This window comes from Penicillium lagena, assembly GCF_028827675.1.
Source record: "Penicillium lagena strain IBT 129212 chromosome Unknown utg000007l_segment0_segment0, whole genome shotgun sequence".
In the NCBI taxonomy this organism is placed as follows: domain Eukaryota; kingdom Fungi; phylum Ascomycota; class Eurotiomycetes; order Eurotiales; family Aspergillaceae; genus Penicillium; species Penicillium lagena.
The window spans coordinates 2,209,517-2,236,710 of NW_026623228.1; the positions used below are offsets into that span (position 1 = coordinate 2,209,517).

General features: G+C 50.9%; 13 protein-coding genes across 13 annotated transcripts; 9 read left to right on the top strand and 4 right to left on the bottom strand.

Moving 5' to 3' along the window:
• Positions 1 to 27: 27 nt before the first annotated feature.
• On the bottom strand, positions 28 to 1,410 carry N7510_010435 (uncharacterized protein; the record flags this gene model as incomplete). Its single annotated transcript, XM_056982360.1, has 3 exons — positions 28 to 745; positions 799 to 974; positions 1,087 to 1,410. 3 exons carry the CDS (start codon positions 1,408 to 1,410, stop codon positions 28 to 30), a joined length of 1,218 nt encoding a protein of 405 aa, XP_056830196.1.
• Positions 1,411 to 1,429: 19 nt separating this feature from the next.
• Positions 1,430 to 3,283, top strand: N7510_010436 (Y-family DNA polymerase; the record flags this gene model as incomplete). Its single annotated transcript, XM_056982361.1, has 2 exons — positions 1,430 to 1,573; positions 1,640 to 3,283. 2 exons carry the CDS (start codon positions 1,430 to 1,432, stop codon positions 3,281 to 3,283), a joined length of 1,788 nt encoding a protein of 595 aa, XP_056830197.1.
• Positions 3,284 to 3,533: 250 nt separating this feature from the next.
• Positions 3,534 to 5,348, top strand: N7510_010437 (uncharacterized protein; the record flags this gene model as incomplete). Its single annotated transcript, XM_056982362.1, has 1 exon — positions 3,534 to 5,348. The coding sequence occupies one exon, from the start codon at positions 3,534 to 3,536 to the stop codon at positions 5,346 to 5,348; it is 1,815 nt and encodes a 604-aa protein (XP_056830198.1).
• A 597-nt stretch (positions 5,349 to 5,945) lies between these two features.
• Positions 5,946 to 7,141, bottom strand: N7510_010438 (uncharacterized protein; the record flags this gene model as incomplete). Its single annotated transcript, XM_056982363.1, has 3 exons — positions 5,946 to 6,345; positions 6,399 to 6,985; positions 7,037 to 7,141. The coding sequence occupies 3 exons, from the start codon at positions 7,139 to 7,141 to the stop codon at positions 5,946 to 5,948; spliced, it is 1,092 nt and encodes a 363-aa protein (XP_056830199.1).
• A 1,168-nt stretch (positions 7,142 to 8,309) lies between these two features.
• N7510_010439 (uncharacterized protein) lies at positions 8,310 to 8,897 on the bottom strand (the record flags this gene model as incomplete). Its single annotated transcript, XM_056982364.1, has 3 exons — positions 8,310 to 8,546; positions 8,586 to 8,634; positions 8,758 to 8,897. The coding sequence occupies 3 exons, from the start codon at positions 8,895 to 8,897 to the stop codon at positions 8,310 to 8,312; spliced, it is 426 nt and encodes a 141-aa protein (XP_056830200.1).
• A 1,239-nt stretch (positions 8,898 to 10,136) lies between these two features.
• N7510_010440 (MARVEL domain-containing protein) lies at positions 10,137 to 10,901 on the top strand (the record flags this gene model as incomplete). The annotated part of the gene is made up of 2 exons (XM_056982365.1): positions 10,137 to 10,573; positions 10,631 to 10,901. 2 exons carry the CDS (start codon positions 10,137 to 10,139, stop codon positions 10,899 to 10,901), a joined length of 708 nt encoding a protein of 235 aa, XP_056830201.1.
• Positions 10,902 to 11,387: 486 nt separating this feature from the next.
• On the bottom strand, positions 11,388 to 13,077 carry N7510_010441 (DnaJ domain protein; the record flags this gene model as incomplete). The annotated part of the gene is made up of 5 exons (XM_056982366.1): positions 11,388 to 11,549; positions 11,602 to 12,653; positions 12,722 to 12,815; positions 12,872 to 12,915; positions 12,972 to 13,077. The coding sequence occupies 5 exons, from the start codon at positions 13,075 to 13,077 to the stop codon at positions 11,388 to 11,390; spliced, it is 1,458 nt and encodes a 485-aa protein (XP_056830202.1).
• A 425-nt stretch (positions 13,078 to 13,502) lies between these two features.
• erg9 (bifunctional farnesyl-diphosphate farnesyltransferase/squalene synthase) lies at positions 13,503 to 15,092 on the top strand (the record flags this gene model as incomplete). The annotated part of the gene is made up of 3 exons (XM_056982367.1): positions 13,503 to 13,570; positions 13,637 to 14,936; positions 14,988 to 15,092. The coding sequence occupies 3 exons, from the start codon at positions 13,503 to 13,505 to the stop codon at positions 15,090 to 15,092; spliced, it is 1,473 nt and encodes a 490-aa protein (XP_056830203.1).
• Positions 15,093 to 16,049: 957 nt separating this feature from the next.
• N7510_010443 (hemerythrin domain-containing protein) lies at positions 16,050 to 16,658 on the top strand (the record flags this gene model as incomplete). The annotated part of the gene is made up of 1 exon (XM_056982368.1): positions 16,050 to 16,658. The coding sequence occupies one exon, from the start codon at positions 16,050 to 16,052 to the stop codon at positions 16,656 to 16,658; it is 609 nt and encodes a 202-aa protein (XP_056830204.1).
• Positions 16,659 to 18,256: 1,598 nt separating this feature from the next.
• On the top strand, positions 18,257 to 19,090 carry N7510_010444 (A4/G1 family peptidase; the record flags this gene model as incomplete). The annotated part of the gene is made up of 1 exon (XM_056982369.1): positions 18,257 to 19,090. The coding sequence occupies one exon, from the start codon at positions 18,257 to 18,259 to the stop codon at positions 19,088 to 19,090; it is 834 nt and encodes a 277-aa protein (XP_056830205.1).
• A 544-nt stretch (positions 19,091 to 19,634) lies between these two features.
• Positions 19,635 to 20,174, top strand: N7510_010445 (uncharacterized protein; the record flags this gene model as incomplete). Its single annotated transcript, XM_056982370.1, has 1 exon — positions 19,635 to 20,174. The coding sequence occupies one exon, from the start codon at positions 19,635 to 19,637 to the stop codon at positions 20,172 to 20,174; it is 540 nt and encodes a 179-aa protein (XP_056830206.1).
• A 627-nt stretch (positions 20,175 to 20,801) lies between these two features.
• Positions 20,802 to 22,471, top strand: N7510_010446 (uncharacterized protein; the record flags this gene model as incomplete). The annotated part of the gene is made up of 9 exons (XM_056982371.1): positions 20,802 to 20,810; positions 20,861 to 20,944; positions 21,001 to 21,126; positions 21,177 to 21,251; positions 21,304 to 21,489; positions 21,552 to 21,810; positions 21,864 to 22,055; positions 22,115 to 22,315; positions 22,380 to 22,471. The coding sequence occupies 9 exons, from the start codon at positions 20,802 to 20,804 to the stop codon at positions 22,469 to 22,471; spliced, it is 1,224 nt and encodes a 407-aa protein (XP_056830207.1).
• A 521-nt stretch (positions 22,472 to 22,992) lies between these two features.
• On the top strand, positions 22,993 to 27,117 carry N7510_010447 (GAF domain-containing hybrid sensor histidine kinase/response regulator; the record flags this gene model as incomplete). The annotated part of the gene is made up of 6 exons (XM_056982372.1): positions 22,993 to 23,228; positions 23,288 to 24,439; positions 24,493 to 25,185; positions 25,246 to 26,274; positions 26,326 to 26,611; positions 26,710 to 27,117. 6 exons carry the CDS (start codon positions 22,993 to 22,995, stop codon positions 27,115 to 27,117), a joined length of 3,804 nt encoding a protein of 1,267 aa, XP_056830208.1.
• Positions 27,118 to 27,194: the final 77 nt, after the last annotated feature.

Genomic DNA, 27,194 nt, shown 5'->3' on the forward strand with positions numbered 1-27,194 from the left:
GGGGAGGCGTCGCTCCCGAGAATGGCATCAAGAAACACTCCTCTGCTCAATCACGCGCTGGTCTGTCATCAACGCGACCTCATTGCCCACCTCGATGGACCATGATTCATATTGACCCTTGGACCGGAAGCGAACCAAGACCACACCACCCGGGCCGTCTCGATCACAGCCTACTCCCTTGTGGCCAGCTGCAGTTTTCATGAATTGCACAATATCGGCCGCCGTAGACACTCCATCTTCCACTTGATAAAAGAGTGCCTTCCCTTGTCCATTATTGATAGGCGCCTGCAAGTTGTCGAATTGTGTGGAATCTCCAAAGACGAATGTGTATCCTTCGAAGATGCTGATCCGAGACGGGTCTGGAGCAAAGGCAGCGGCAGGTCGGTTGATTGGTTCCTTGCCGGCTGGCGGGAGATACTCGGTGGCATCCGGCCAGGCCGCATCAAAATCGGCCTCGAGAGGAGATAATGATTCCAAATTTTCGAGGTCGCCAGGCGTGGTCGCGTAGACCAGTGCGTCGATGTAGGAGTCCTGTACAATGTATTTCCCGTTGATAAGCGCCTGGAGACCCTTGGCCGTGTTCCGTTTACTCTGCACCACGTGTGTAGTCTGCTCGACCACATAAGGAATGACGGTTTTGATATCGAGGTCTTCCAGTCGAGAACGGACGTGTGCGAGAGGGTCCTTTGCCCTCATCTCCTTCGAGGAGAATGAGAAGCTTAGAAGGACGGGCTGCCATTTTATTCTGCAAGCCCTTGTCAGCGAACACGCCGGGGCAGACCAGGCGGGATGACGCACCGCAGAGTATGCTGATACCTGCCCAGCTTGATCTCGTGTTCCTCCCCGCGCAACACCTTGCTCGCTCCAGTGAACTTTTGTCCATCCACAAAAGTCCCGCACTTCGAGTCCAGATCGGTCACGGTGATTTCGGATCTTGTGTAAATCTGAGACTGCTTCTGGGTCAGCAACCAACCCTTCCATGGAGAAGGGGAAGCCGTACGCCATCACCAGGTTTGACGGGAGCCACCTCGATAGTCATGTGTTTTCGCGAGATCGAGTTGTGAGAAATCGCATGACGGACTAGACGCGATAATCAAGTGAGGATCCCTTCGCATCACAGCTGGGTTGGAGCTTACCGTCATCCTGCTTGATGCGCCCAAAGAGGTACTTCTTGCCAGGACGCAGCCACACTCGCTTCCCTTGTCTATCGTCAGTCACAGCCAGAGGCTCATCACTCCAGGCATACCGTCGAGGAAATCCCCTGTCGAATCCAGGATCCACATTGGGAAGTGTGTGTGACGAGAGGAACAAAGATGCGGCTCCAGAACACGTGCCCAGGCAGGCAAAACGCGAGTTCACGTGACCTGGCGTTGCCTTGAGATGCGAACCGACAATGATGAAATTATCCATCCCATGACGTGCCCGGATTATGGACTGCTCGGGCGAACAGCCTGCCGACGACGGGATACAAAGGGAGCTGGCCCAGGAAGAGCCAGATAATAACACCCTCAAATACTCTCTGTTGGGACCGTCGTTAACCAAAGCGGGCCAGGACGCCGTTGATCAGCAGAAGGTGTGTGCGTGCGTGTTGCAAGTTTCTATAGTTCTCCTCGATGGGCTCAAATAACAGAATGTCCAGGTCTCGGAGATCATCTACAATGCTTCCAAAGGATCCAAGTTCTTCAACCGTGAGCAGGAACGCGACCGGAACCTCACGGTCAAGATCGAACGGATTCGAAAGGAAAAAGCTCGTCTGGAGCAACTGGACCTGAGCCACGACTTGCGTAAAGCGGATGAATTTCTTGCCGAACTAGAGCTGACGCGAGATCTCTCTCAACATGTCATTCATGTCGATTGCGACGCGTTTTTCGCCGCGGTCGAGGAGCTGGACCGGCCAGAGTTGAAGACAGTCCCGATGGCCGTGGGCAAAGGCGTCTTGACGACATGTAACTACCTCGCCAGGAAGTTCGGAGTCCGCAGTGGCATGGCATCTTTTGTCGCCAAGAAGCTGTGCCCGCAGCTGGTTCTTTTACCGCAGAACTACGAGAAATATACAGCCAAGGCGAAGGAGATTCGCGCGATCATGGCCGAGTACGACCCTCTCTTTGAGAGTGCGAGTATTGATGAGGCCTATCTGAACATCACCTCTTATTGCTCGGAAAATGAGTTGGACCCGGAGGAAACGGTCCAGCGGATGCGCACCGAGATCTTCGAGACCACCAAGGTGTCTGTTTCGGCGGGCATCGCGGCCAATGCGAAGCTGGCGAAGATTGCATCGAACCAAAACAAGCCCAATGGTCAATTCCGCGTGCCGAATGATCGAGAGGCGATCATGGAATTCATGCGGGATTTGCCCGTCCGCAAAGTCAATGGGATTGGCCGCGTCTTTGAACGCGAACTGGAGTCGATCGGCATCAAAAACTGTGGAGATATTTATCCGCAACGTGCCCTGTTGACCAAGCTATTCGGGGAGAAGGCCTTTCAATTCCTTGCACAGTGTTACCTCGGCCTCGGCCGCACCAAGATTCAGCCTGTCGAGAACTACGAGCGGAAAAGCGTGGGGACGGAGACAACATTCCATGAAATTGGAGACAAAGAGGAACTACGGGCGAAACTCTGGTGGACGGCACAGGAACTGGAGAAGGATATGGCCCGAACCCAGTTCAAGGGACGCACTTTGGTCTTGAAAGTGAAGCTCCACACGTTCGAGGTCTTAACCCGGCAGACAGCACCACCTCGGGCGGTTTCCCAAGCCAAAGATCTGTTCGATTTTGCGTTACCCATGTTGGCGAAGCTCGAAAAGGACATCCCCGACATGAAGCTGCGGCTTCTCGGTCTCCGGTGCACGCATTTGGTCAGCACCAAGAAAGCGGGAATCAATTTCTTCGGTGTCCCAGCGCAACCGAAGTCGAGCGTGTCTTCTGTCGTGCATGGTCATCCTGAACATGACATCGGGGCCGAGGAGGCCTTTGAGGAGGCAGCGCGTCAAGAGGTCCAGGATGAGATGAATGAACTGGAGAAGCTGAGCCAAGAGGCCTCCGATCTCCCCGAAGAAACCAATCAAACCACCACCACTTGGGACTGTCCAATCTGCGCGAGACCGCAGGTGGCCGACGACCGGGTCTTCAATGACCATGTGGATTTTTGTCTCTCGCGACAGACCATCCGGGAGGTTGTCCAGGATACCACGCAGGGGGTATCCGCCCCAGGGCGAAAACGAAAGACAGCGTCTCAGTCCGGGCTCGAGGACGATCCACGGCAAAAGCGACTATTTTTCCAATAATCCCGCGGTATTATTATGATTGTGTACATACATGTGTTCTATACCTCCGGTAGTTATAGTAACAACCTCAGAACCCTAAACATTCCTTGGCCCGCCCTAAACCCGATCGGGCACGAATTGTTTTCGTCACTTGATCTGGATCCTCGAAGTCCCTCATCCACTCCCTCACGGTGTTCTTTCTTCTTAATCCAGTGCACCATGCTCACTGCCTGCGGAGCGCAATGCCACTTGCTCTTCGCGCTCCGCCACGATGACCTCCGATAAACACAATGTTGCCAAACCCTTCACCCCGTCCCTCAGCGCCGCCTTCCACCGCTCGACCAAGTCGCCCCTGACGCCGAAGCTGGCAAGCCCCAATCCCACCTTGCCTGCAACCCGCCGACTGGCACATCATGATCCCTATTCCACTCCCTCCAAAGATGATCTCGCGAGCGCACCGACCTTGCTCAGCGCCAACATCACCCCTCGATCGGGTTCCCGCAACACACGGCGGGATGGCACCAACACTTCTCCCTCAAATACCCCATCTCGGGCAACATCACCGCAGACAACATACTCCCAGCCTATTTACGCGACGGGGACGTATCGGAGCGAGCGCAGCCCTGGCCGCGCACCTGTGAAGGCGGAGCAACCGCGGAGCCTGAGGGCCAAAACATTGACGGCGGAGGAGCAGCAGTCGTCCCGCCCGAGCTCGTTCTCGGACATATCCTCGGCGTCTCGCATGTTCTTTCATGCCTCTGATGCTTCACGGCCACCCATCGCCTCTGATGTGGATGCCACTCGCTCCCAGCCTGCCGGGAAGGTGTCACCGTCATCCAGTTTCTTTTACGCGAATGGCGACGAAGAACGGCAGTCGCCCATTGATGAGACCAATTACACAACCTCTGTCGCGAAGCGCCGCTCTGGAGGCCTGCCTCGCACCATCCCTAGCAGCAAGCCTGGTCCATCCCCCTCCCCATGGTCAAAATCACCCAAGCTGCCGAGCTCCGCCTCTCCGGCAGAAGACGCGCGATCCTATCTCAGTTCCACCCCGGACCACGTCCTTGAAAAAGTTGCACACCTTTATAATTCTCCCCCAAGCATAACGGCCGACACACCGCAACCTTCTATTGGTCGTCGGCACAGCAAATCATACAGCGTAGACACGACAACTAGGCCGCCTGACAGTCTACGAGCAAGTCCGATAATCGTGTCGCCCAGTACATTTTGTGCGGATGGCATGACACCGGTCATGTCGGACCAAATCCCCACCCTTCGCCCTCGTATCTTCAGCAATGGTTCGTCAGCTTCAACCGAACCCCTTTCACCTGTCCCTCAGAGCCCCAGCAAGTCAGAAGGGCCCGGTGCCCCGGCAAATGATATGGCGCTTAATGCGCGTACCGAACGCAAGATTCTGGACCTGGAGATCAGCAATTCCTCTCTGCTCGCCATCAACCGCACGCTGGAGCGGGAGATGCGGAAGCAAAATGCAGAGCTTCGCCGTTACCGCCGATTAAGTCGTTCTGGACGCATATCCATGGCACCATCCATACGCTCGGTTTCTGGAACAGCTCTTTCAGTTACCAGCGAGGTAGACGAGGGAAGCAGTGAGCTGTCCTCTGTTCGCTCTCAGGATGAGTCCGAGTTCAGCGATGAGGACTCTGTCCCGGATGAAGGGGTCATGAGTCCGGGTTCTCTCGCAGAACACGATGCCAAACATCGAGCCCAAGACGAAAAACGCTTGTTACTTGATGTGGCCCGACATCAAGAACTTTTGGTTGACAGTCAGAAAATGAACCAAAGCCTCAAACGCTGCCTCGGCTGGACAGAAGAGCTCATTAAAGAGGGCCGCAGGGCGCTCGAATATAACGTGCATGTCCAAGATATCGAGCTAGGTGGCCGGGTATTATCTCCAGATGAACTCGGCGAGCTCGGCGAGAGCACCCAGGGACTGCTCAGTCCGTCCACAGAGTTCAGCTCTGTGTTTCCTTCTCCGGAAATTCCATTTGATGCACCTGATGCCACAGATGCCCCTGATCAGCCGACTGAGCCGGCTGAATGCACTGAATCGACTGCCACCACATGAAATTATTATTCTTCACCATGTCCCCAGGCGGGATGACCCTTGATATCCTTTCGTTTGCACATCTTCGCACAATACCCCCTTCCTATCTTTTTGATCTTTTCACCTCACTTTATGCTTTCTTCAGCGGCCTGTTCTACCTCTCTTTTTTAATTCTCTTTTGTCTTAGGACATAACCCGTCATGTCCTTCACATTTTTATCTTTCTGCTTTGTCAACCATGATGGATTCTGAGCGGTCGATGTGCAACTTCACATTAAGGGACATTTGATGTTTTGAATATGTTGATTCCGGTTCCCCTGATAGATACCCGATTTATATCTTTGTTCCCATGATTTTGGATTTGGCATTTGGATGCTTATCCCAAGCTTGATTGTGAATGAGGTCTTGTATAGAAATCGAACCAACTCTTCTCTGTGATTTCTTGATTGTGATTTATATTGATATTTCCACCTTGCTTGACATACCCTTAGGTCTCCTCCCAGAACTATCGACTGGTTGACACCAGATAAATACGCGATGAAATCCACTTGAACAAAGAAGCACCAGCTCACATTCGTTGAATAATATATCGCAATCTCGTGGAAATCCCACAGTACAATCACGGGAACGGGCACCGTCCTGTCCGCTGAGCTCGCAAACTCTGCTTGATCACCTCCAGCTCCTTCCGTCCCTTGCCTTCGAAGTATTTAGGGCCCAGATCGGGTGTGAAGTATCCCTGTGGATAATACTTGTCACCCTCATCACCTGGCAACGGCTGTCCGATTGCCCATTTGAACCATGCCATAGGGCCCCAGCGGTTCCAGATGGTCGGCTGTACATAGAATGGGATGCCTTCGTACATCAGTATAAAATTCTTCCCGTGCTTGTTCGGCTTCTCGCTGAAGACGTCCAAACGCATGAAATTTGGTCTAGGGAGTGCCAGGTAGCGCAGATAACCCCGGCGCATGCTTATCAAGGAGGACAGGATTGCGCCAAAAGCTGGTGGCGCTGGCTCGATCCTGATCAACCGTTGTCAATCTTGCTTCTGAACGGAAAGAGAGACTGTACTTACATCATCGCCTTGCGCAGGCGGTCGTCCATCAGAAACGAAACAAAGCATACACCTAGCGGCTTCATGAAACTTGGGAGATTATAAACGAGCACGTCGATGGTCTTGTCGGCAATCTCCTTGTTGCGTGGAGGCGGCTTCATATGCTGCTTCTCGTACTGCAAGCTCCAGGCACTGATTTCATCCAGCCAGTGGATCCCATCACGAAAGCCGATCTTGCCAGAGGGTAAGACATCAAAGCTAATTTCCAGAGCGTCACCGAGATTCTTCCAGTATGTACCCACGGCACATTGTTCTAGGTCGGTCATTTTGCGCCATTCGTACCGCTCCACGAAACGGATCGGCTCCGTGGCGAATAGGCTTAATGTGTACAGCATATCATCTTCTAAGATCTTGCCACTTGCCCGATAGCCCTTGTGTAGGAATTTAGTTCGAGCAATTGCCGTTAATGCTCGCTCTGAACTTGGCTCAAAGGCCATGAATTCGCCGATCAAGGCGCCTGTGTCTGCGTAGCGCTTGAATGAGGTGGCTGAGTCGGAGAATTGCGATGTCTTCAACAATAATGTCGATATAGTTGGGATTCCATATGTCTACAGCAGAATTAGTATAGTTTGATATGCATGCGGGAAGAAGTTCCGTACGCGGAAGAGAGCAAATTGTAAGGACTTGAGCACCATGGATGGGAATTCCATCTGCATGATCTGTTTCTGTATGGCCCAGGCATCATGATCTGTCATCTTGCCCATAGATTCTCGCGTCGGATAAGGATATTCCTTTTGCAACTTTCTTTGTCTCTGAAAACGCAGAAACGACACCAGTGCCGTGTAGGCACTCAGCACTAACAGGGCATATAGCACCCGCTCTTTCAGCGAGGCATTTGCCAAGTTTGTGGACAGCCAATTGATCAGGCCATGTGGCATGAAAGACCATGCCATTCTGGATACAGGATATGGAAGTATAGTATGGAATTGATGTTTTTGAATACCTTGTGCGAGTTCAAATACTGGTACCTCGTGTTTATATATACACGGTTACCTTTTAGCTCAAAAAGTATACGCCCTACTGACTATGCCGCACATTTGGATGACAATCACCCTCAAATCGCACCATAACAAAGCTATGGTGTTTATTATGCGCGCCTTCATATGATGCAGTCCCCATCTGAAAGAGCGAGCGGACCGAGGATACGGCCCCGCCGCGGGGCAGCCTTAATCCACTGCTCAGCATAACTCTCCCATATTGGAGAAATTCATGGATAGCGGTCAGCATATCCGGATAAACATGATTAGTACGTTGTATACAGCTAGAATCTCTGATATTTCCATGTGGAATGTGATCTTCAACGTGTCCACTAACGCAATGCCCAGCTCTATAGCCGAGGTTTGACTTCTACGGCCGAACCACCATATTAAGTGGACTGGAAGAAGGAACGCCAAACCAAATAAGCTTCCTGAGGAGGCATAACTGAAGCATAATAGTAAGCATACTCGGCAGTTCGGTCGGACAGGGCAAAACCGATATCGTACGACTGTCTCGACCGATCGAGGCTCGGGAGAATGTCGCTCGCCGGCAGCTAAAGCAGGGCGATCGACGCCGGAAGACAAAAAGCCGGTGGGGATTGTAGACTGGCTGAGTTTAGGGCACCTCTAGTTGGCCGGATATACTCTACCCCAGTCTCAAGAGTTCTTTTCACATGATTTCGAGCAAATGACATGATTTTGCCGCCACGGCAAGACTACGATCCGGACAGTGTACGGTCTCCTCTGTTGATAAGCCAAAGTAGCGAATAGGGATCTAAGCTACGGATTTGGCAAGACCGCTCTACACATCTGTTTGATCTCGCGACCTCTCCGAATGGCAGTCAATTTGTCGGGGTTAATCTACTTAATCCAACAAGTCAATAAATACACATTCTCATGCAGCAACAGCCGTCTGCTTGATCTGCACATTTGCATCGCCATCGGCCTGGATTGACTCTTCGCGAATATAGGAAATACGGGTTAACCTGAAAGTTCGCTCATTGAAAGCAGGCTCAGTCATCGGCGCCAGGCGGTTGTGCGGGTCTTCTTTACCATCCTGCTGGCCGATATTGGACCCTGTATGCTTCGCATTCGGCCAGTGTGTCTGGCCAACACGGCGATCAAAAGCATCCTACTTTCGCTTTAGGTCATGCTGAGAGGCATTCGTGACCGGCAGATAGCACGTGTAGATGGCAAACTGGGGCCGGCTATTCTTGGAGCTAAGTTTTTAGTGCAGCGTTTTCGAATCCCACGGCAGCAAGTTACCGGACTCCGCGCAGACCGTTTCCCATTCGCAACCGTACGTGGCAAGTCACTACATCCCACGGTCGGTGAGCCCATACCGCTCTGGTGACCATGCGGGGATCTGCTCCTCGTCCGCTATTTCACGGTAAAACTGTTCGGATAGGAGATGCGCGCCGCGGCATACAATGAGGCCTCCGTCATCGGGTTCGTTAGGTAAAAGGTTCACTAGGCCGTGCATCCAACGGTACTGTACTGTTTTAGGAATAAGGTAACATCATTGAGGTACATTATTGCAATCACTGAAATTACTGGGAATAGGAAACATATATATTCATTAAAGGAGTCTTGAAAGCTGCTATAATCAAGTAAGCCTCTAGACCGCCAGATTAAAAAAGTGCTAGGTAATTACTGGCCTATGACTTGCTAGGTGTGTTGAAAGACATAAACGAATGAATTTAGCTTATTGATCTTAGCTGATCAGACAACTTTACTGTTGGATCTTCGTCAGGCTTCGGGACCGGTGGTTTGCTAATACAATAATGGATATCCGACCTCACTCTTCACAGATCCACGAAAAGTTTGTTCTACAAGGATAATAATCTGGTCATCAGTGATTTCAGCTCTTGCAAACCTATTGAACATAGCTTGGCTGGTATTGGACGGACATATGAATGGTATGATGAAAACGTCCGGTTTGCAGATTCAATCGGATGCTTTCGAGGAGAGATGTGAGTGGCTACGTGAGGACGGATCGAAGGAATTCCTTTTCGTACCCTAGCTATGCTGCGGTGGGTATCGGCTGCAGATGACTCGCTTGTAAGGACCGGGCAAAGCTCTTGCCGTTCTCATGGGATAGAGAGATGCAATTTCTATTTTACCTTTTTGAAGATTATGTGTATTTTGGTCTTCCTGTAGTGACTCCGACCATAAATCTTCCTTGCGTGCCGCCACCGAAGCCCCAAGTTACGGCCTCAATCAGTCACATCAATCAACAGCAATTGCAAACGTCCAGCGAGCGATCTGCGTATTATTATAAGACCCGCCTCGTCTTTGCTCTAGTAAGAGCTCCATCTCGGCCTGGGCAACCCAAAATACGATTTTCGCTTACCTTGCACCGATTCGGGACAGGACGGACGCAATGTTGGCTTGGCAGCTCAAGAAGCCCACCGGCTGGCCAGACCAGGCGTAGAAACAGAGTTTGGTGGCACCCAATACGAATGGGACTGGTCCAATAACACGAGATAAAGCTAATCCCTGACGCTACGCGCGCGCCGGAAGTATGTACCACTCAGTAGCTACCACAAATACGAGCGGCTGAATGAGGTCAAAGGGGGCAATACGAGACGAGAGAGAAAACACACGAAGTGCGTTTGCACAAGTGGAGACAAATTAACAATAGCTGATACATAAAGAGCAAGGCGCTCTGGTGTGCTGGCGGTTATGCGTCTTTTCTGTTCTTGCTCGCCCTCCGCTCACCATGCTCGCGCTCGACATCGCCCTCTATGCCATACTAGGCACGTCGTTAGTCTTTTCAATTATCGAGCTGGGCTTAGCCGCCTATGTTGCATCTGCTTGGACCGGAGCGCACCAAGTGTCCTACTACAATCCGTGGGAAGGCGGCTATAGCTACGAAAATGTCAACATCAGCGCGCCGCCCATCCTCGACTTTCTCATTTTCACTGCGGTCTGGACCATGCTGGTCACCGGGGCGTCGCTGTTCCTGCCATGGTTTTTCACGCGCAAAGGCTTCAGCTCGAAGCTGAACACGATCCTCGGCATCGTCTTCACAGCCGTATACTTCGTCACCATGGTGTTCTGGTTGGCTGCTTTCGCTGATATTACCTCCTATCTCGGCGGCGGCACTAGTACATCGGACTACCTGAACGCCGTAATTGCTTTTGCAGTGCTTCTCTGGTGAGTTGGTTCCCTGTTTACCGCCGCAACAACTAATCCTGGATTGTCTCTTCCCAGGTTGCTATTCATGGCCCTCTTCATCCTTATCATCTTGACACTCTGCGGTGTGCTGGCTTCGGAGTGGGCAGGCTATCAGTCCTTGAGAAAGTCTCGGGCTGCAGATGCGCCGGCGCATGACGTGCCGATGAGTACGACCCCTGTTGTTGCGTCAGATCTGTCCACACGGGATGCTGAAGCGCTCCATAACCAGCCGCAGTTGCATAATGCCTCTTCACCGTCGGCCGGCCAGAGCGCTGAGCCCAGCGGCGAAAGCACCCACATTGTCTGAACTCCGGTGTAGAAGAACATCGTGAGATTGCGATTGTACCGTGTCAGTCGCCCGCCGTCACCCACACCACGTCTCGTCTTCATCGGATGAATAATATCGGGCCAGGTAGTAGGACAATAATGCTGCATAGGAGCAATTAATTAATCGGGAACGTCGGATCGATGGAGTAATATTTGAGCTTGTTGATACCTCTTGCGTGAAGATACCAATCGAGAATGTTAGATGTGCATATCATTTGTCAAAATGGATATCTTCTTGTCAAAGGAGACAGTCGAATAGTATGGATACCAAGGTATATAAAGCATTCTATCACTCGAACAACCTCTGCGCCTCATTCCACCGATAGCTGGCCGGAAAGTCGCCGGAAAATAAGAAAGAGGATCATCAATTCGAGCCCCTCCAAAAAACACAGCAGACCGCACATGTATGTCCAGATAATAAACAAACAAACCCGCGAAGGGGAGACAAAACACAGAAACAGAAAGATTAAGCAGCGGGAACCTCTGTCTCGGGCTGCTCATGGCTGTGTCCGAAGCCATGCTTCGACTTCTTCTTTTTCTTCTCATCCTTGCCCTTCTTGGACATGGCCTCGGCCATGAGCTGTTCAAAGGCCATGTAATCGCCTTCCTCTTCGGGGTCGCGTTCAGCCTGACAAAAGGTTAGTACGATCGAATGCAGAGCGGATCAAGCACCATCATACCTTTGCGTAGATATTACCAGCTAGCACCAGTGCGTGGGCACGTTCGATACGCTTTTCCAGCCGGATCTTCTTGTCGCCTAGAATCTGGTCACACACCTCGCGCAGGACACTCTGGATCTCAAACTTGCTGCCGCGCCATGCCGCAGCCAGGATCTTGCCCGTGACCCTCTTCTCGTACTCGGCTTTCTTTTCATCTGTCCAGTCCTCGCCGCCCCGTTCCTCTAGCTTGGCCATTTCTTCCATGGTCATCTGCGCCTCAATCGCCGTAGAGATAGTCGTCCACGTCTCCTTTGCCAGCGTGCCCTTGTCCTTCAGCCGCGAGAAGAACCCGGAGATGCCGAGGAACTTCTGGGATTTGAGGAACGATGTACCTTTCTGAACGTAGGTTGCACCGACGGCGTGCAAAATCTCGAGGCCAAACGACTCCATTTTCAGGTTCTCGACCTCCAGCCGAATCTTCTCCTCGAACGCGTGTGTCACATCCTTGCCTTTATCGGTCTCGGTCCACACACTGACGCGATCAATGAGCTTGTTCGCCAGGGTATTGACACGCTCCTCCCGTGCTTTCCGCCGTTCTTCCTCGAAGGCGGCCAGGCGCTCCTGTTGTTCCTTGGACAGGCCTTTCTTCTTCTCCTTCTTGCGCAAATCCTTCTCTTCCTGTGACAGACCAGCTGCCTCCATACGCGCCTCTTCCTCCGACTTGTCCATGATGGCCTGTTGGCCGAGGTATCGTCGAGGGGTGCTAGTACCGGAGCTCTGGGCGGAGGTCTCCGAGGGCATGTGAGGATGGGCCTCCGACTCTGCCGCCGTCGTTGCGTGGGATGCGGCGGCAGATGCGCTATTTGCACCGGCGCTATCTGCACCGGCGGCCTTGACTTCCTCGTCGTGAATGTTCAGCTTTTGCTCGGCTGATGCGGCCAGTTCTTCTTCCTCCATCTGCTCCACGGTGATGTCCATCGTCGCAGTCAGGTCCTTCATGAGCGAGATCTCTCCAATAAGATCGACAAATGCGTCGCCACCAAAGATCATGCTGAAGAACTCAGATGGATCCTCTGTTGGGGAGAAGAAAAAGAGGTCAGTAACGTGGCTATGTCCGCCAGCTCCAGAATCATGAGCTCACCAAAGCCACCACCGGGCATGGCATCCTCCTTGCCAAACTTATCATAGCGCTTTCGCAGATCCTCATTGCTGAGAACTTGGTAGGCCTCTCCGATCTATCATGCGATGGTATCAGTTTGCTGCACCGTCTAGTAAGGGAGCCCGCGCGTACCGCCTGGAACCTTTCGTGTGCTGTTTCATCGCCGGGGTTCTTGTCTGTGGAGTGCATCAGTACTCTTTAAATCGATCATGGCGATATCTGCGTGTCATACCTGGGTGAGTGGTAATGGCCAGCTTCCGGTACGCCTTCTTGATCTCGAGCTCGGAGGCTGTGGGTGGCACGCCTAAAACATCGTAGTATGCAGTATCCGCGACCATCGTGGGAGGTAATAGCCCTTGATGCAGGCCGAGAGGATGAGCTGGAAGAACTCAGAGAGAGAGAGAGAGAGAGAGAGTTTTGGTTGTTGTTTCTTTTTCTGCCTGATCGTCCTTCCAATCGTCATGCGGCGGGGAGTCTTCTAGTCACGTGGTTATTTCTGCTGACTGTTGGCGGTAAGCGATTTTTCTCGCTTCTTCTCCATCTCGCTTCTCTCCATTCCCCCTTTTCCTTTTCCCTTCATCCTCTCTGCCTCTTTATCTCCTCCCCAATCCCCCCTTTTCCTTCCCTCCGCCCTCGATTTCTTCTGTCCATTTTCATTGTTCTCCTTTGACACTCTTGTAATTGATTACCCTCTGTTTGGTCTTGAATTCCAATCCTGCCAGCTCCCGCACCTGCAGGCTCCCCACCCCCACACACGCACACCATGGGTGTCATCGGCAATGTCATCTACTATACCTTTCACCCATTTGAGTTGAGGGCGATTCTTCAATGGTTCGTATGAATTGCCTCTGGACCCCTGTTCCTCTCGAGCTTTCGCTCATAATGCTCTTGACACAGGAAAGTCTGGCACAACCCGCCTCATGAGCGGAATGAGAAGGACGAGACCGAGACACAGAAGATCTGTTTCAAGTTCCTAGATCAGACCAGTCGGAGTTTCAGCGCTGTAATCAAGGAGCTACATCCCGAACTGCTGCTTCCAGTGTGTGTGTTCTACCTAGTGCTTCGGGGTCTGGATACCATCGAAGATGACACCTCGATTCCTCTGGAAACCAAGGAACCTCTCCTTCGGAATTTCAAAGATATCCTGACGGAAGATGGCTGGACCTTCTATGGAAATCGGCCGGAGGAGAAGGATCGTGAGCTGCTGGTTCAGTTTCACAATGTGATCACTGAGTTCAAGAATATGAAGCCCGCCTACCAAGCTATCATCAAGGACATCACCGATAAGATGGGGAATGGTATGGCCGACTACTGCCGCAAGGCCGCGCTAGATGACGCTAGCGTGAAGACCGTCGAGGAGTACGACCTATACTGCTACTACGTGGCGGGCCTAGTTGGCGAGGGCCTTACCCGCTTGTTTGTCGAGGCGGAGTTCGGTAACCCGGCTCTGCTAAAGCGCCCGCAGCTGCATAAATCTATGGGTCTCTTCTTACAGAAGACTAATATCATCCGTGACATTCGTGAGGACTTTGACGACAACCGACGGTTCTGGCCGAAGGAGATCTGGTCTAACCACGTCGATCAATTTGAGGATCTGTTCAAGCCGGAAAACCGCGAGGCCGCCCTGAACTGCAGCTCCGAGATGATTCTTAATGCTTTGGAGCACGCGGAGGAATGTCTGTTCTACTTGGCTGGTCTGCGGGAGCAGAGTGTCTTCAACTTTTGCGCCATCCCGCAATCTATGGCTATTGCCACTATGGAACTGTGTTTCCGCAACCCAGCTCTCTTCGAACGAAACATCAAGATCACCAAGGGGGAAGCTTGCAACCTCATGACCCAGTCGACGCAGAACCTTCGGGTTTTGTGCGACACCTTCCGAATCTACACACGCAAGATTCACCAGAAGAATACCCCCAAGGATCCCAATTTCTTGAAGATCAGCATTGTGTGCGGCAAGGTGAGCTTGAGCTATCCAAAGATGCTGCCCCCATGGATACTGACGTATATGCTGCAGATTGAGAAGTTCATCGAGAGCATATTCCCATCCCAGAATGCGGAGGAAGTCAAGCGCCGGGTCACGGGTGAACTGACCAAGGAGGAGCTGGAGAAGAAGCAGGAGGACGACGAATCCAAGCAGGACGTCTATTTCATGATGGCCCTAATGGGTGCCGTCATCTTTTTGGTTGCTTTTTCGATGGTATGTACCTGCAAACTCTGACAATTCTCGGAATTTACTGACTCGGTCTAGATGTTTGTGGCCTGGTTGATGGGGGCGCGCTTCGACCTAGCCTGGCAGGAGCTCAAGGGTGGCATACGGTTTTCCGAGCCGGAAGCTGTCCACTCCGAACTTTGAATGGATCCGTTCGTTCATCGATGGCGTTACGATTTATTACTTTCTAATTTTCGATTCCCCGTGCCGACGGCCTCTTGTCTCATTATTCACTTGCCATCTTCTCGCGTGACCGGCTCCACGATGTGTATTGCTAATAATATACCACTTGTGTTCTGACGCTTCTACTGACCCTCATCGTTCTTTTTCAGCATTGCCCGTTAGCACGGATGTCAAATTGCGATCCCGCCTTTTCATGGCTGTGGTTGTGCCGAAGAAGTGCTTATATTGAACGGAGAATTCTCCCAAGCCAGTGACGTACTAGATTTGTGTCCAACGGCACCTGCTGAGGTGGCACACGTCCATTGAGGATCTGGGACATGCTATTTTCGTAGACTTTTTTGGCTTTGCTCGATCGACTTGTTCCCTTCTCACTAGCAGAACGATAAACAGCATTATCCAAATCAACCCTTCTAAAAGCGAGTACAGTTACCGTTATTCCCTTGGGCCATACCATGTCAAGTTATTACTGTGTCAAAATAGTTATTTATTCACCAGAGATTTGCAGCTTTCGTTTGTGTCCTTTAATCAGCCCATTTTGCATCCGGATCTTTCATGTTTTCGCGCGTCGGAAATCCGGCTGGTTTGACTATTTTTAATGCCGATGGCTCTCGAGACCCCGCCACCGGATCAGAAATCCCGTTTCTCATCAGCCGCTCTCCGCCAGATCCCACTAGATTTTTCTTCCATGCCCATGACGGCTCCTTTATGATAGCCTCAGCCACTTATCTGTGATCTGAGATTGGCCGATAGTGATTTTGCAGACCAGCTACCATCGGCTGTGGCTCAAGCACAACTGCCGACTGCCCATGCGCGTATTGCGCTCAATCCTAGCCTCGCCACTCTTCCGTGGCCAGCCAGCTCTTGCAGCTTTCTCTGTTTACCATTCCTGTTGCTGCGAGATCGTTTTCAACTATTCCAATGCCGTTTCCGAAGAATAATAGCTCGGCATGTCCGGAAAGCACCGAGAAGGCCTCCGCTCCGCTGTCTGCGAGTGAATTTCGGGCATACAATCGCTTGTCGGAGCACATGGACCAATTCGTAAGCTCGAAACCATGTTATTATGAGGTCGCTCAAGTGCTTACAAAGGAAATACAGCATTCCCATTTCCGCTTAACATGGAATCAGCTGTGGGACGCCTGTACTGCCACCGGGAAACGCCCTGGTGGGATATCGGCTCGCCAGATGATTCTTATGGGCCTACAATTTTGTTCGCAACTGGACTTTCATCACTCTATTGAAGAACAGCACATTTTCCCCATCCTGGCGAAAAAGATGCCCGAGTTCCGGAAAGAACTCGATTTGCTCCGCCAGCATAAGCAGATCCATGCTGGACTCGAGAAACTCGAAGCCTACCTTGAAAAATGCCGGTCAGGTGAAGAGGATCTGCGCCGAGAAGAAGTGAAGCGTCTGATGGAAGGCTTCGGTAAGGTTTTGTGGGCTCATTTGGATGAGGAGGTCCAGACACTTGGCGCAGACAATATGCGTAAGTACTGGAGCCTCGAGGAGATGCGCCGGCTTCCCATGTGATGTTAAGTAAGCCTTTGTTCTCTGAAATATGTGAGCAAGGCCGTCAACTACTAGGCCATGTGAATTATTTTTCTCTAGGGATTTTCTCTGCTAGGCAGAAGTATCCCCTACAATCAGAATCAAGCAGCGTGACACAAGGTCTATAACCGCCCTTCTCCTGACAGACCATTGTTCTCTTGCTAATTGATAATATGTGTCTGTTTAGCTAACCAAACCCACAAGATCATTGCGAATCCTTTGCACTTTCATTCCGTTTTGATGTATAGAACCCTATCCCTCCAGCTTCTCATGTTTCCCTCAGCAGGCATGCCTGTTTCTCTGCAATTTCATGCTTGTGCTCAATTGCAGCAGGAGCTCCCCAGCATGGATGAGCATAAACGGTCTTCGTCATAACACACCATCATGGGAACGCCCAGAACTAGAGCCCACTGAAACAAAGAGAGATATGCGAAATGATGATCACTCCCATCCTGTATGCTGATCATATGAAAGATTAACTTCAATCAACCACGATCATCTGCTACTAAGGAATGTTTCTGCCGCGTGCTGGGAACAACGCCGCATGAGGATAGCCGAGATCGAGCCAAGAAGACATAAACAGGGTCCCGTGTTTCCGGCGATCCATAGGCGGCTTGAGCCAATCGAAGCGACAATGACCCGACTGGGGCATGCCGCTGCGGTGTCTGGTATGTACGCTAACCCTATTTCTGCGATGACGTCGGCTGGAGGGACATTTGCCAGAATCATTGTTCTACAGTGTTTGATTTCTACCCTGGATCTCGTGCTTGGTGCTGCCTTGATACTGCAGTCATGTTCTGACAAGACGTTTTTTTCAGCTATAGATATGGTCATGTGGCCTGCGATACCTCGACACTTGGGATGCGCTAAATGGGCTGGCATCCTGGACAGAGAAATCGATGGCTTAGGCTTGAATTGCATTATGGGATGCGCTGAGGAAAAATGGCTATTGTCCCACGGGAAATTGTGGCCGAACCAAGATTGACAGATCTGGTGGCTCGAGAGATCGGGGGTTTACAATGCCGATCCTTGTCTTTTCCGTCGTGTTTGAACATCTAGATCTTCCCTGTCAGATGCTACGGTGCGTGAGGAATGCTCCTCCGCCCAGACACACCATCTGTGGTTCAGACTGTGTCCTTACTTCTCTGTCCTCATGCCGATAACGGAAGTGCATACCTAGGCCCGCTGATGTGCCATTGTGATGGACATAAAGGACAAAATGGCGAAGATCAACATGAAGACAGCACCAACCCAGCCAATAGGCTGGCTTTCCCATTTTCAACTGGTCCGGTGCCTTGGTCAAGGCCAGGTCGGTCCCTCCACTCTACCTGCGGGTCCCAGATATTGTCTCACACCAGGGTCCCGGAGACACAGATCAAAAGCTACATAGCACGCGAACCATTTCCCCATGCGTCCCTGGCGAGATGATTTGCCGCATGCAACTTGAATCGGACCGAACTATATAAACTCGGCATCGGTACCAGGCCCAGATTTGGCCAGGTTACTCACGCCACAGATTTATTGCTTGCTGTGGCATATTTTTCAGATATCTGGTCCTCTATACTATTGCTTCAGTCAACATGAAATTCACCACTACGGCTCTCACTGCCGCCATGCTGGCTGGCAGCTCCCTCGCTGCGCCCCGAGCTGGCCTGGCCGAGCGTTTAGAAAGGCGCGGTGCCTTGCCACGCCAGTCTCTGCCGCTTAACAAGATTGACAACACCGCCGAAGAGAACGGTGTCCTCCTCAAGGAGGATTCTGGTGCCTCCAACATCCAATACAGCAAGAACTGGGGTGGTGTCGTTCGTGAAAAACCACCCCCTAGCGGTACCTATACAGCAGTCTCCGCGACATTTACTGTCCCGAATCCGACGCCTACCGACAACTCCGGTGATATGCAGGCTGCTTCCGCGTGGGTCGGCATTGACGGTGACACGTACACCGCTGCAATTTTGCAGACTGGCGTAGATTTCTGGACTCAAAATGGCACTGTCAACTTTGATGCCTGGTACGAGTGGTATCCCAACAACGCAGACAACTTTGACTTGAATGTGTCCGCAGGCGATGTCATCTTCGCCAAGGTCGAGTCTTCCTCGCCTAGCCAGGGTATCGCCATCCTAGAGAACCAGTCTTCCGGTCAGAGTGTCACCACGACGCTCTCGGCGCCCTCCACTACCGCGACCTTGGCTGGTCAAAATGTTGAGTGGATTGTTGAGGATTTCAACTCTGGTTCAAGCATGGTGGCTTTGGTCAACTTTGACCAGGTCACGTTTAGCGGTGCTCAGGCCAAGTCTAGCGACGATGAAGACTTTGGTGTGAACGATTCGGCGATCCTGGAAATTCAGCAAAACGGCAAGGTGTTAGCCGAGGTTAACATCCAAAGCGACACCGAATTCGATGTTACCTATCAGTAAATCATGGGTCGTGGTACATAATGCTGCTCAATGATGTTGGCAAGGTTCTTGCGACGCGCATATAGTGGCGTGAACTGACAGCCTGAGCTTTGATAGACGGGGGTTTGATCTTTGACGGCGCAATGGAGTTTGGAAATGTTATTGCATTTGACTAGATTTCGTCATCTCAAACTACGCTTAATTTCATTCACGTTTACAGTTGCACCAAGGCGTGCATGAAGAAATCGAGCGGTTCATATCCGTGCTTAATGCTTTGCAGGGCCTTATAGTGGTTCCTATTTGCGCACTGAAATCGACCTCCTTCATAAGTATCAGTGGAAGACACGAGGAATCGGTGGCCGCGAACAATGCACGTCACTTTCGCGGAGGAACGGTTCCTGGCGGAACTAAGATAGCAAAACCGCTGTCAAGAATCTGTGTAGTTTTGCGAGACGAAAGTGGTGGTGGTTGTCGTACCGTATGAGTCATCACATAGCGTCTCAAGTGGTCTTTCCTTTCGTCGCTTCCAAATTGATTTGCGAACTTACCCTGCCCGAGAGACTGAATGGCCATCCACATTGAAGCGGCTCGATTTCCCGACGATGCTGGCGCAATTCTCGCCCTGTTCTCCGGCTATGCTGCATCGCTAGGCATCGACCTCACCTTCCAGCAATTTCAGGATGAGCTTGACTCGCTACCCGGGAAGTATGCCGAATCTCAAGGAGGTGCGCTCTTGATTGCACGTGCGGAAAAACAACCAGATCGCAATCCACCATATCAAAGGTCATCAGACTCACTGGGATCGCACCCCTCGCTCGCAGTCGGATGCGTTGCTCTCCGCCAAAGCTCCGACAACTGGTGCGAGATGAAACGGCTATACGTCCTCCAGGAGGCCCGCGGCGTAAGACTTGGTGAACGGCTTGTAGAGGCCATCCTTGACCGCGCAAAAGCTTTGGGATATCGTGGCGTTCGACTCGATACGCTACCAGAAATGATCGCAGCACAGCGGTTATATCGAAAGTATGGCTTTGTGGAGATTAGCTCCTACTACGACACCCCGATTAAAGGGACAATTTTCATGGGATGCGATTTCGCTCGGACATGAGCCTGCTACTCGGAACACGATTGCACCTGTATTTCGAACTACATTGGTTTCCCAACTGGTCTCTATGAATATGCTCTGCGTCTTTAAAGATGTCAAGAATTAGAAGTCTACCAGGACACATAAGTACAGGAATTTTACCCCCTTACTAATATTTCCTAATTTGTACTAGTGCTGTTATTCATTGTTTACTAGATAGTTCGTCCTCTAAATTGTCGGGCATTCCCAGATTAATCGGGAGCAGAGATTTATTTCTTCGTGATTTACATTTCCATGTGGGACCGTCGTACGCCCAGATTCTGACAAAAGATACAATATTAGAACGAATGTTCCACCCACAGATTGCTTTCATCGAAATCTCACGGATCGTTATCTCGGCACTTTCTCAAGCAAATATATTATTATAGCGAAGGCGATCGATCCTAATTTCTACACCGCTCTTCTCACCCACTTGACACCCTCATCGTCCGACGGGAGTGGAGACCTTTAATTCAATTGTACACCAGAATGACCGAAGATCATTTTGCACTACTGAAAAAGGAAACTCCGTTTTAAAAAGCCGAGACCGAAGCTGGATCTTTGAGTATTTATTGTTAGCCGCTGCTGAAGAATCAAAGGCCCCAGAACCAAATGACAGGTGTCAGTGCCTCGCGAAAATTCTGGATATAATGACTCAAACAGCGAATCAGCCTTTGGATGTGCTCATTATTGGTGCCGGCATTGCCGGCCTCTCTGCTGCCATTGCCCTCGGCAAACAAGGTCATCGGGTGGTAGTGCGTATATATGCAATCTGTGGACGGGCGAGAACGTGCTAATATGAAGAGTTCAGATTCTAGAAAGATCGGGATTTCTCAAGGAAACCGGTGCTGCAATTCACCTGCCCCCCAATTGTACGGCGCTGCTGCAATGGCTGGGAATAAACCCGATGGACTTTGGGGGCACGTTGCTTCATGAAGTGAGTAAATGGTGATCAAAACCAAGATCCTTGGCTTAGACCGCTTCTAGATTCACCGGTATGGATTCGATGGCGACTTGAAATACAAGAAAGAATTTGCAGCGATCCGCCAAGAGTGGCAGGCAGTATGTAAACCTTTTGATTCAGTGCCTAAGTATAATTCTGACTTCTTTACAGGAGTGGTACCTAGTGCATCGTGTCGATTTGCACAATAATCTCAAACAGCGAGCGATCGAGACCGCAACGTTGCACACGCAGTGCAAGATCACAGAGATCAACATCGAGGGTACACGGCCCTGGGCCTCTATCGAAGACGGTCGCACCTTTGTCGCAGACCTGGTGCTCGGGGCGGACGGACTCCATGTAAGCCTCAATACAGTTCGAAGAAACGTGCGGTTCGGATTGGCATACTGAGAACCCTATAGTCCCAAGTTCGCAAATCGATCGCGCCAGGAGCACCCTCGCCGTATCAGGTAGGGAAGTCTTGCTTCCGGTGGCTTTTACCCATGGACCGCCTGAGAGAGCATCAGTCAACGCTGGGTTACGTTCGGGACCCTGGTGTTTTTATTGAGTGGGCCGCTGAGGACCGCCGGCTCGTTGCTTATCCATGCTCAAACAACAAAGTTTTCAACTTGTGTGCTTTTGTGCCTTCAAGTGAAGAAAATATAGGCAGCAAAATTGATAGTAAGGGATAGCTCTTTCTCATTCCCACTTACTGGCTAATGGCGTGGGGATAGGCTGGCAAACGTTCGGAGACAAGGAAACCATTGTGCGTGCATTTTCCAAGTTCTCTCCCGGTGTAAAGCGAATTGTCAACAGTGCGACCAACAATCTCAACGTTTGGGAGCTGTATGATATGAACACACTGCCTACTTGGGTCAAGGGTAACGCTGCTCTACTGGGCGACGCCGCTCACCCATTTCAACCATGTAAGAAGCGCGCCTCATTTCGTCGAGTTGTTCCAAGATTGACTAGTAATATCCAATAGATATGGGTCAAGGAGGAGCTATGGCCATTGAAGACGCTGTCAGCATCGCCACATTGCTGGCGGCTGGAACGTGTGCCGAGGACATTCCAGCGCGCCTGGAAATGTATCAAAGCTCACGGCGACCACGCGTTGACCTTGTCCAAAATTTCACCCGACTGAATGGACGGGATGAGAACGATGCCTCTGGCAATCGAATCACGCGTAGGTTTTACTTTCCCCATTATTGGTGGAATGACAGACTGATATGGCAGATTGACATGAACAGCGGCGGACATGGTGAAGATCATGAGAATCTGCTTCTCGTACAACGAGATTGAGCATTCCACCCAGCTACTGGCTGGCCAAGAGGGTTCGTGAGGAATAACTGAAGCAAATTCATTTCATGATCGCTGTCTGAATATCATCCAAGAAATGCGGTCACCCTGTTGCCAATTTCATGGGCCAAACCAATGCTTTCTCGTAACATTTGCTCTGTTCGTCAATTCTCCAATTTAATGTCGGCTCCGAACTCCCGAAACCAGCGTGGCTGCTTGCCTAGCGTTGGCTAAACTTCGCGGCGCCATGTTTCGCACAACTCCGGTCGTGCTGACCGTCGCTCGTTTGGTCGAAGGAATGAAATGCTGCCGAGTCCTTACCAGCGAACAAAAAGGATGGGGGAAATGCAGTAAGGCCGTAGCCATGGCAAAGGGACATTAAGGCAGAATTCATATGATGTGGAAAAGGCGGCTACATAGTCGGCAGCAGTAGACATTGATAGAGACGTCTGCCCGGTTTCCCTGATACGTGTGGCCAAGTGCACAGAGAATTAAGGGCTTGGCTCGAGAGACGGAGATGGATTCGAGAGTGACTCCCACCTTATCCATTTCGTGGATCAATTGATGGAAGGAGTTCCGGCCAATGAAGGTTCTAGACGGGGCGGTAGGCAGAATCGATACCCGCCTTTCCCCCCGCCCTCCGGGGTCAATGTCTTCGGGTTCGACTGGTTCAATTCCTCACTCAGCACACAAGATGTGGTTGAAAAATTCAAGGCAAACATCATGGAGTTATCAACCCCTGTAGCATTTTACACGCCGCTACAGGATGCTGAGCGAGAGAGAGTCCGCGACCTGTTAAGGTCGGTAGCGCTATCTTCTCAACGATACCCGCGGGTTGCTGACTGCGTTATGTCCACAGGTACTACTCCTCATTCAGTACTCCAGCTGACTCGCAAGTTGCGGACCCCGATGCTCCTACGGGAGATGAACAACCTTTAGCCGCTGGCCTCCCCTCAGACATCACCCTCGCCGCCCTATCGCAACTGGGTGTCTTCCGGACGGGTTCGAATCGATGCTTTGTTTCGATCATCGACGGTCAAAATCAGTTTATCATTTCCGAAACCACAAAGTCGGTCTCGTTGCGAAATAAGGATAAGCATCTCCCGAACGATGGCGTTTATCTCGGAGTCAGGACTCTAGATTTGGTGTGGGGGGTGTGCCCTCATACCATCAAGCTTTTCACCTCAAAGGATTCTTCGGGCAACATCGACACTGATAATGTAACGGCAAACCGATCCCGCTATGTTATTCGCGATTTTACAAAGGAGGACTGCTTTAAGGATCGCCCCTACGTTCGCGACTGGCCGCATATGCGGTTCTATGCTGAAGTTCCGCTGGTTAGCGCCGCTGGATACGTGCTCGGCTCATATTGCATTGTCGATGACAAGCCACGGACTCACTTTGATGACGATGAAGTTGCTGTTTTGCAGGAAGTGTCGGATGCGATCGCGGCACATCTGGAGAACGTCCGGCTTGTTCATTGCCAGCGCCGGGCAGAATCTCTCATGAAGGGACTGACCAGTTTCGTGGATGAGAATCCTACATTTGAACCCACCGAGGCTTCGAAAGATGGCCACCTTGTACCATCTTCCCTGGATCTACCAGGTCAGAAATCGAATAGAGTCAGTGGTAGCGAGGTCGAGTTTTTCAGCGCACACTCAGGCGAGCAAAGTGCTTACGATGTCTCAATCTTGGGGAAATCGTCTTCAACGACCGCGCCAACATCGTCGCCATTGTTCTCCCAAGACCCGTCGTCCCTTAATTCGACTTTGTCAGATCAGCCAACCATTATGAGCTCTGGGGAGGAAAAATCACTTGACGATGGTTTGAGGACTCATACGGTCGACGCGTTTGAGGCGGGGGGCATGAGCTCTTCACAAATGCCCCTAATGGACAGTGTTCCTATCTCCGAACGGATTACGATGATATTCGCTCGGGCTAGTGTGTTGCTCAGAGAATCTATGGATCTGGGTGGCGTCGTCTTCCTCGACGCAACTCGCAAAACTTCTTCGTTCGTATTGCATCTCTCTGACTAGCCACCTGCCCAAACTGACTTTCCATCAGCCTGTCGCTCCGAGATCCTCAAAGCTGGAAATCGCTGTCAAAACCGTTGGACGGTGGGGTTCAAGTTGCTCCGCCCAGTCCTTTCGAGCTAGCAGAACCCGAAAAACCCTGTGGTATTTTAAGCCATGCTTTAAAAACACCACCAAATGCTCATCAGGCAGTCTGTGAAATCAGTGTGCCTGAAAAGCTGTTAAACGAGTTAATGATAGCTTTCCCTCGGGGCCACATCTTCAGCTTTGAAGATAAAGTCGGTGATGACTATCTGTCTCCCGGAAGTGGCCAGGCAGCCGATGCTGCAATGCAGATCATCTCGGATCAGCTCGCTCGGCATATCCCAGTGGCTGGCTCCGTTATCTTCCTACCTCTGTGGGATTGGAACAGGTCCTGTTGGCTTGCTGGAACACTGATTTGGACGGACAAAAGCCATCGCACTTTGGGCTTGGAAGAATTGCTGTTCTTTAGGGTTTTTGGGGATTCCATCATTTCTGAAATCTCTCGGCTTCACTGGACGACCACTGAGAAGTCGAAGTTCGATTTCATAACCTCGATCAACCATGAGCTTCGCTCTCCATTGCACGGTATCCTGGCAAGCACCGAACTGCTACGTGCCACTAAACTTCTACCTTCGCAAGAGGACATAGTGAAGATGATCGAAATGTCCGGGAGAAACTTGTTGGACACAACCGATCACCTGTAAGTTTAGTGCAACGACAGCAAAGTCCATTTTGATGACCACAGCTGACCAGATCTCAGATTGGACTTTTGCAAAATCAACAATTCGACCCTTGTGAGAAAGCTGAGCCCATCCCATGCTTTTGTCGACAACTCTGGCTTGGCTTCTGATTTTGATCTTGGTAACTTGGTTGAAGAGGTCGCAAACATCCTATATACTGGCCAGAGCGCGGCTGGAAGAGACGCCGACATTGGTCAGAGATCGTCACCCAGCGTTTCGGGTGATGGATCAGCGCGGCAAGTTGTCAGCCAGATGGACAAAATGTCCGTCGTCATCCGCATTGAACAATCCCATAATTGGAAAGTTCATTCCGTGGCCGGTGCCTGGAGAAGGATCGTAATGAATCTCCTCGGGAATGCTATGAAGTGGACTAAACGGGGCCTTGTTGAGATCTCTTTATCCAAGGCAAGGCATCACTCCAATCCCAAATCTCTTCTCGCCCATCTCTCCGTCACAGATACCGGCAGTGGAATAGCGCCTGATTTCCTCAAACACAATCTCTTCACTCCATTTTCTCAAGAAGATTCACTCTCAGAGGGCCTCGGGCTTGGCCTTAGCATTGTGCGCCAATTGGTAGCATCCCTCGGAGGCTACGTCACTTTGAAAAGTGAGCAGAACATTGGAACACGGGCCGATGTTTACATCCCAATTCAGTATCTCGAAGCCGGTCCTTGCCATTTATCCGGTGACCCCTCTCCCTCTGACGCACAAAATCCCACCACCCCTATCCAGGCCTGCCTCGTCGGCCTCAACGCATATCCAGACCTGCAGGAAACTCCAACGGGGATTCTTTCCGCGGAAGAAAAACGAAAACTGTCTATTCAGAGCACTCTTGCTGATGTTTTCAAGACACATCTCGGATGGAGCACTTCAATGACCGAAGATCTTGAGATGGGGCGAGGTGATATAGTGGTTGTTGAGGAAGAGACTCTTGTCTCTATGCCCAACATCGCTCCTGAATATGGTATCAAGTTCTTCATCATTCTCTGCGGCAAGGTATCCATTCTTGGTGATAACCTCCCCGGGAATGCTATCTCAGTCTCCCAACCGTATGTGTGTCCCTATCGCTGTACTTGACTTCAGCTGACTTTCTTGCATAGGTTTGGACCTCGAAATATTCGTCGAGCCGCTGAAAGGATCTTAAAGTTGCATGCGGAACAGCTAGAAAGCCTTCCTGCTACTTCTCTGCCAGCTATTACTCCAACTGTACTCTCTCAGCAGTCTGTACCAGAACTGCATCCGAAAGCCGCCCCAGTTGAAGTCAAAGGCGAGCCTCAGGGAGACTCACCTGATATAACAAGTTCCAGTGTATTCCCCCTTCGGCCAGCAAGGCAACAAGATGCAGTACATGTTCTCATCGTGGATGACAATGAAATTAATCTCAAAGTATGCCGTTGCATTTCTATCCATTCTGAACACGAATCATACTTTATCACTGCTCCGTTATCTTGCTTTAAACATGTGCTTACGTTTAATTACGACAGATTATGGCGACATTCTTGCGAAAAACCAGTTGCAACTTTGTAACAGCGTCGAACGGACTTATTGCATTTGAGAAATACGTAAATTCAAGCCAGAAGTTCGATTTCGTCTTAATGGGTATGCTTGATCTTGATCCTTCTTTCCTCGTCCCCCTCTCCCCCAAAGCCCATGATGCATGGTTTAACCATATCTTTTTAGATCTATCTATGCCTGTCATGGATGGACTGGTTTCAACAAGCAAGATTCGCCAATACGAGAAAGAGGCCGGGATCAAACCATCCTGCATCATGGCCGTTACTGGCGTTGCCTCGGCTCCTATGAAACAACAAGCCCTGGACGTTGGGATGGACGACTACCTGATCAAACCACTTTCCCTTCGTCAGCTGAAAACGCTTATGAATATTACGTGATAATATTATGGTTGAATATCGGAGAATTCGGTGTTGGTGGTTTTTGACCCTATCTTGTGTTATACCCCGGAATAGAA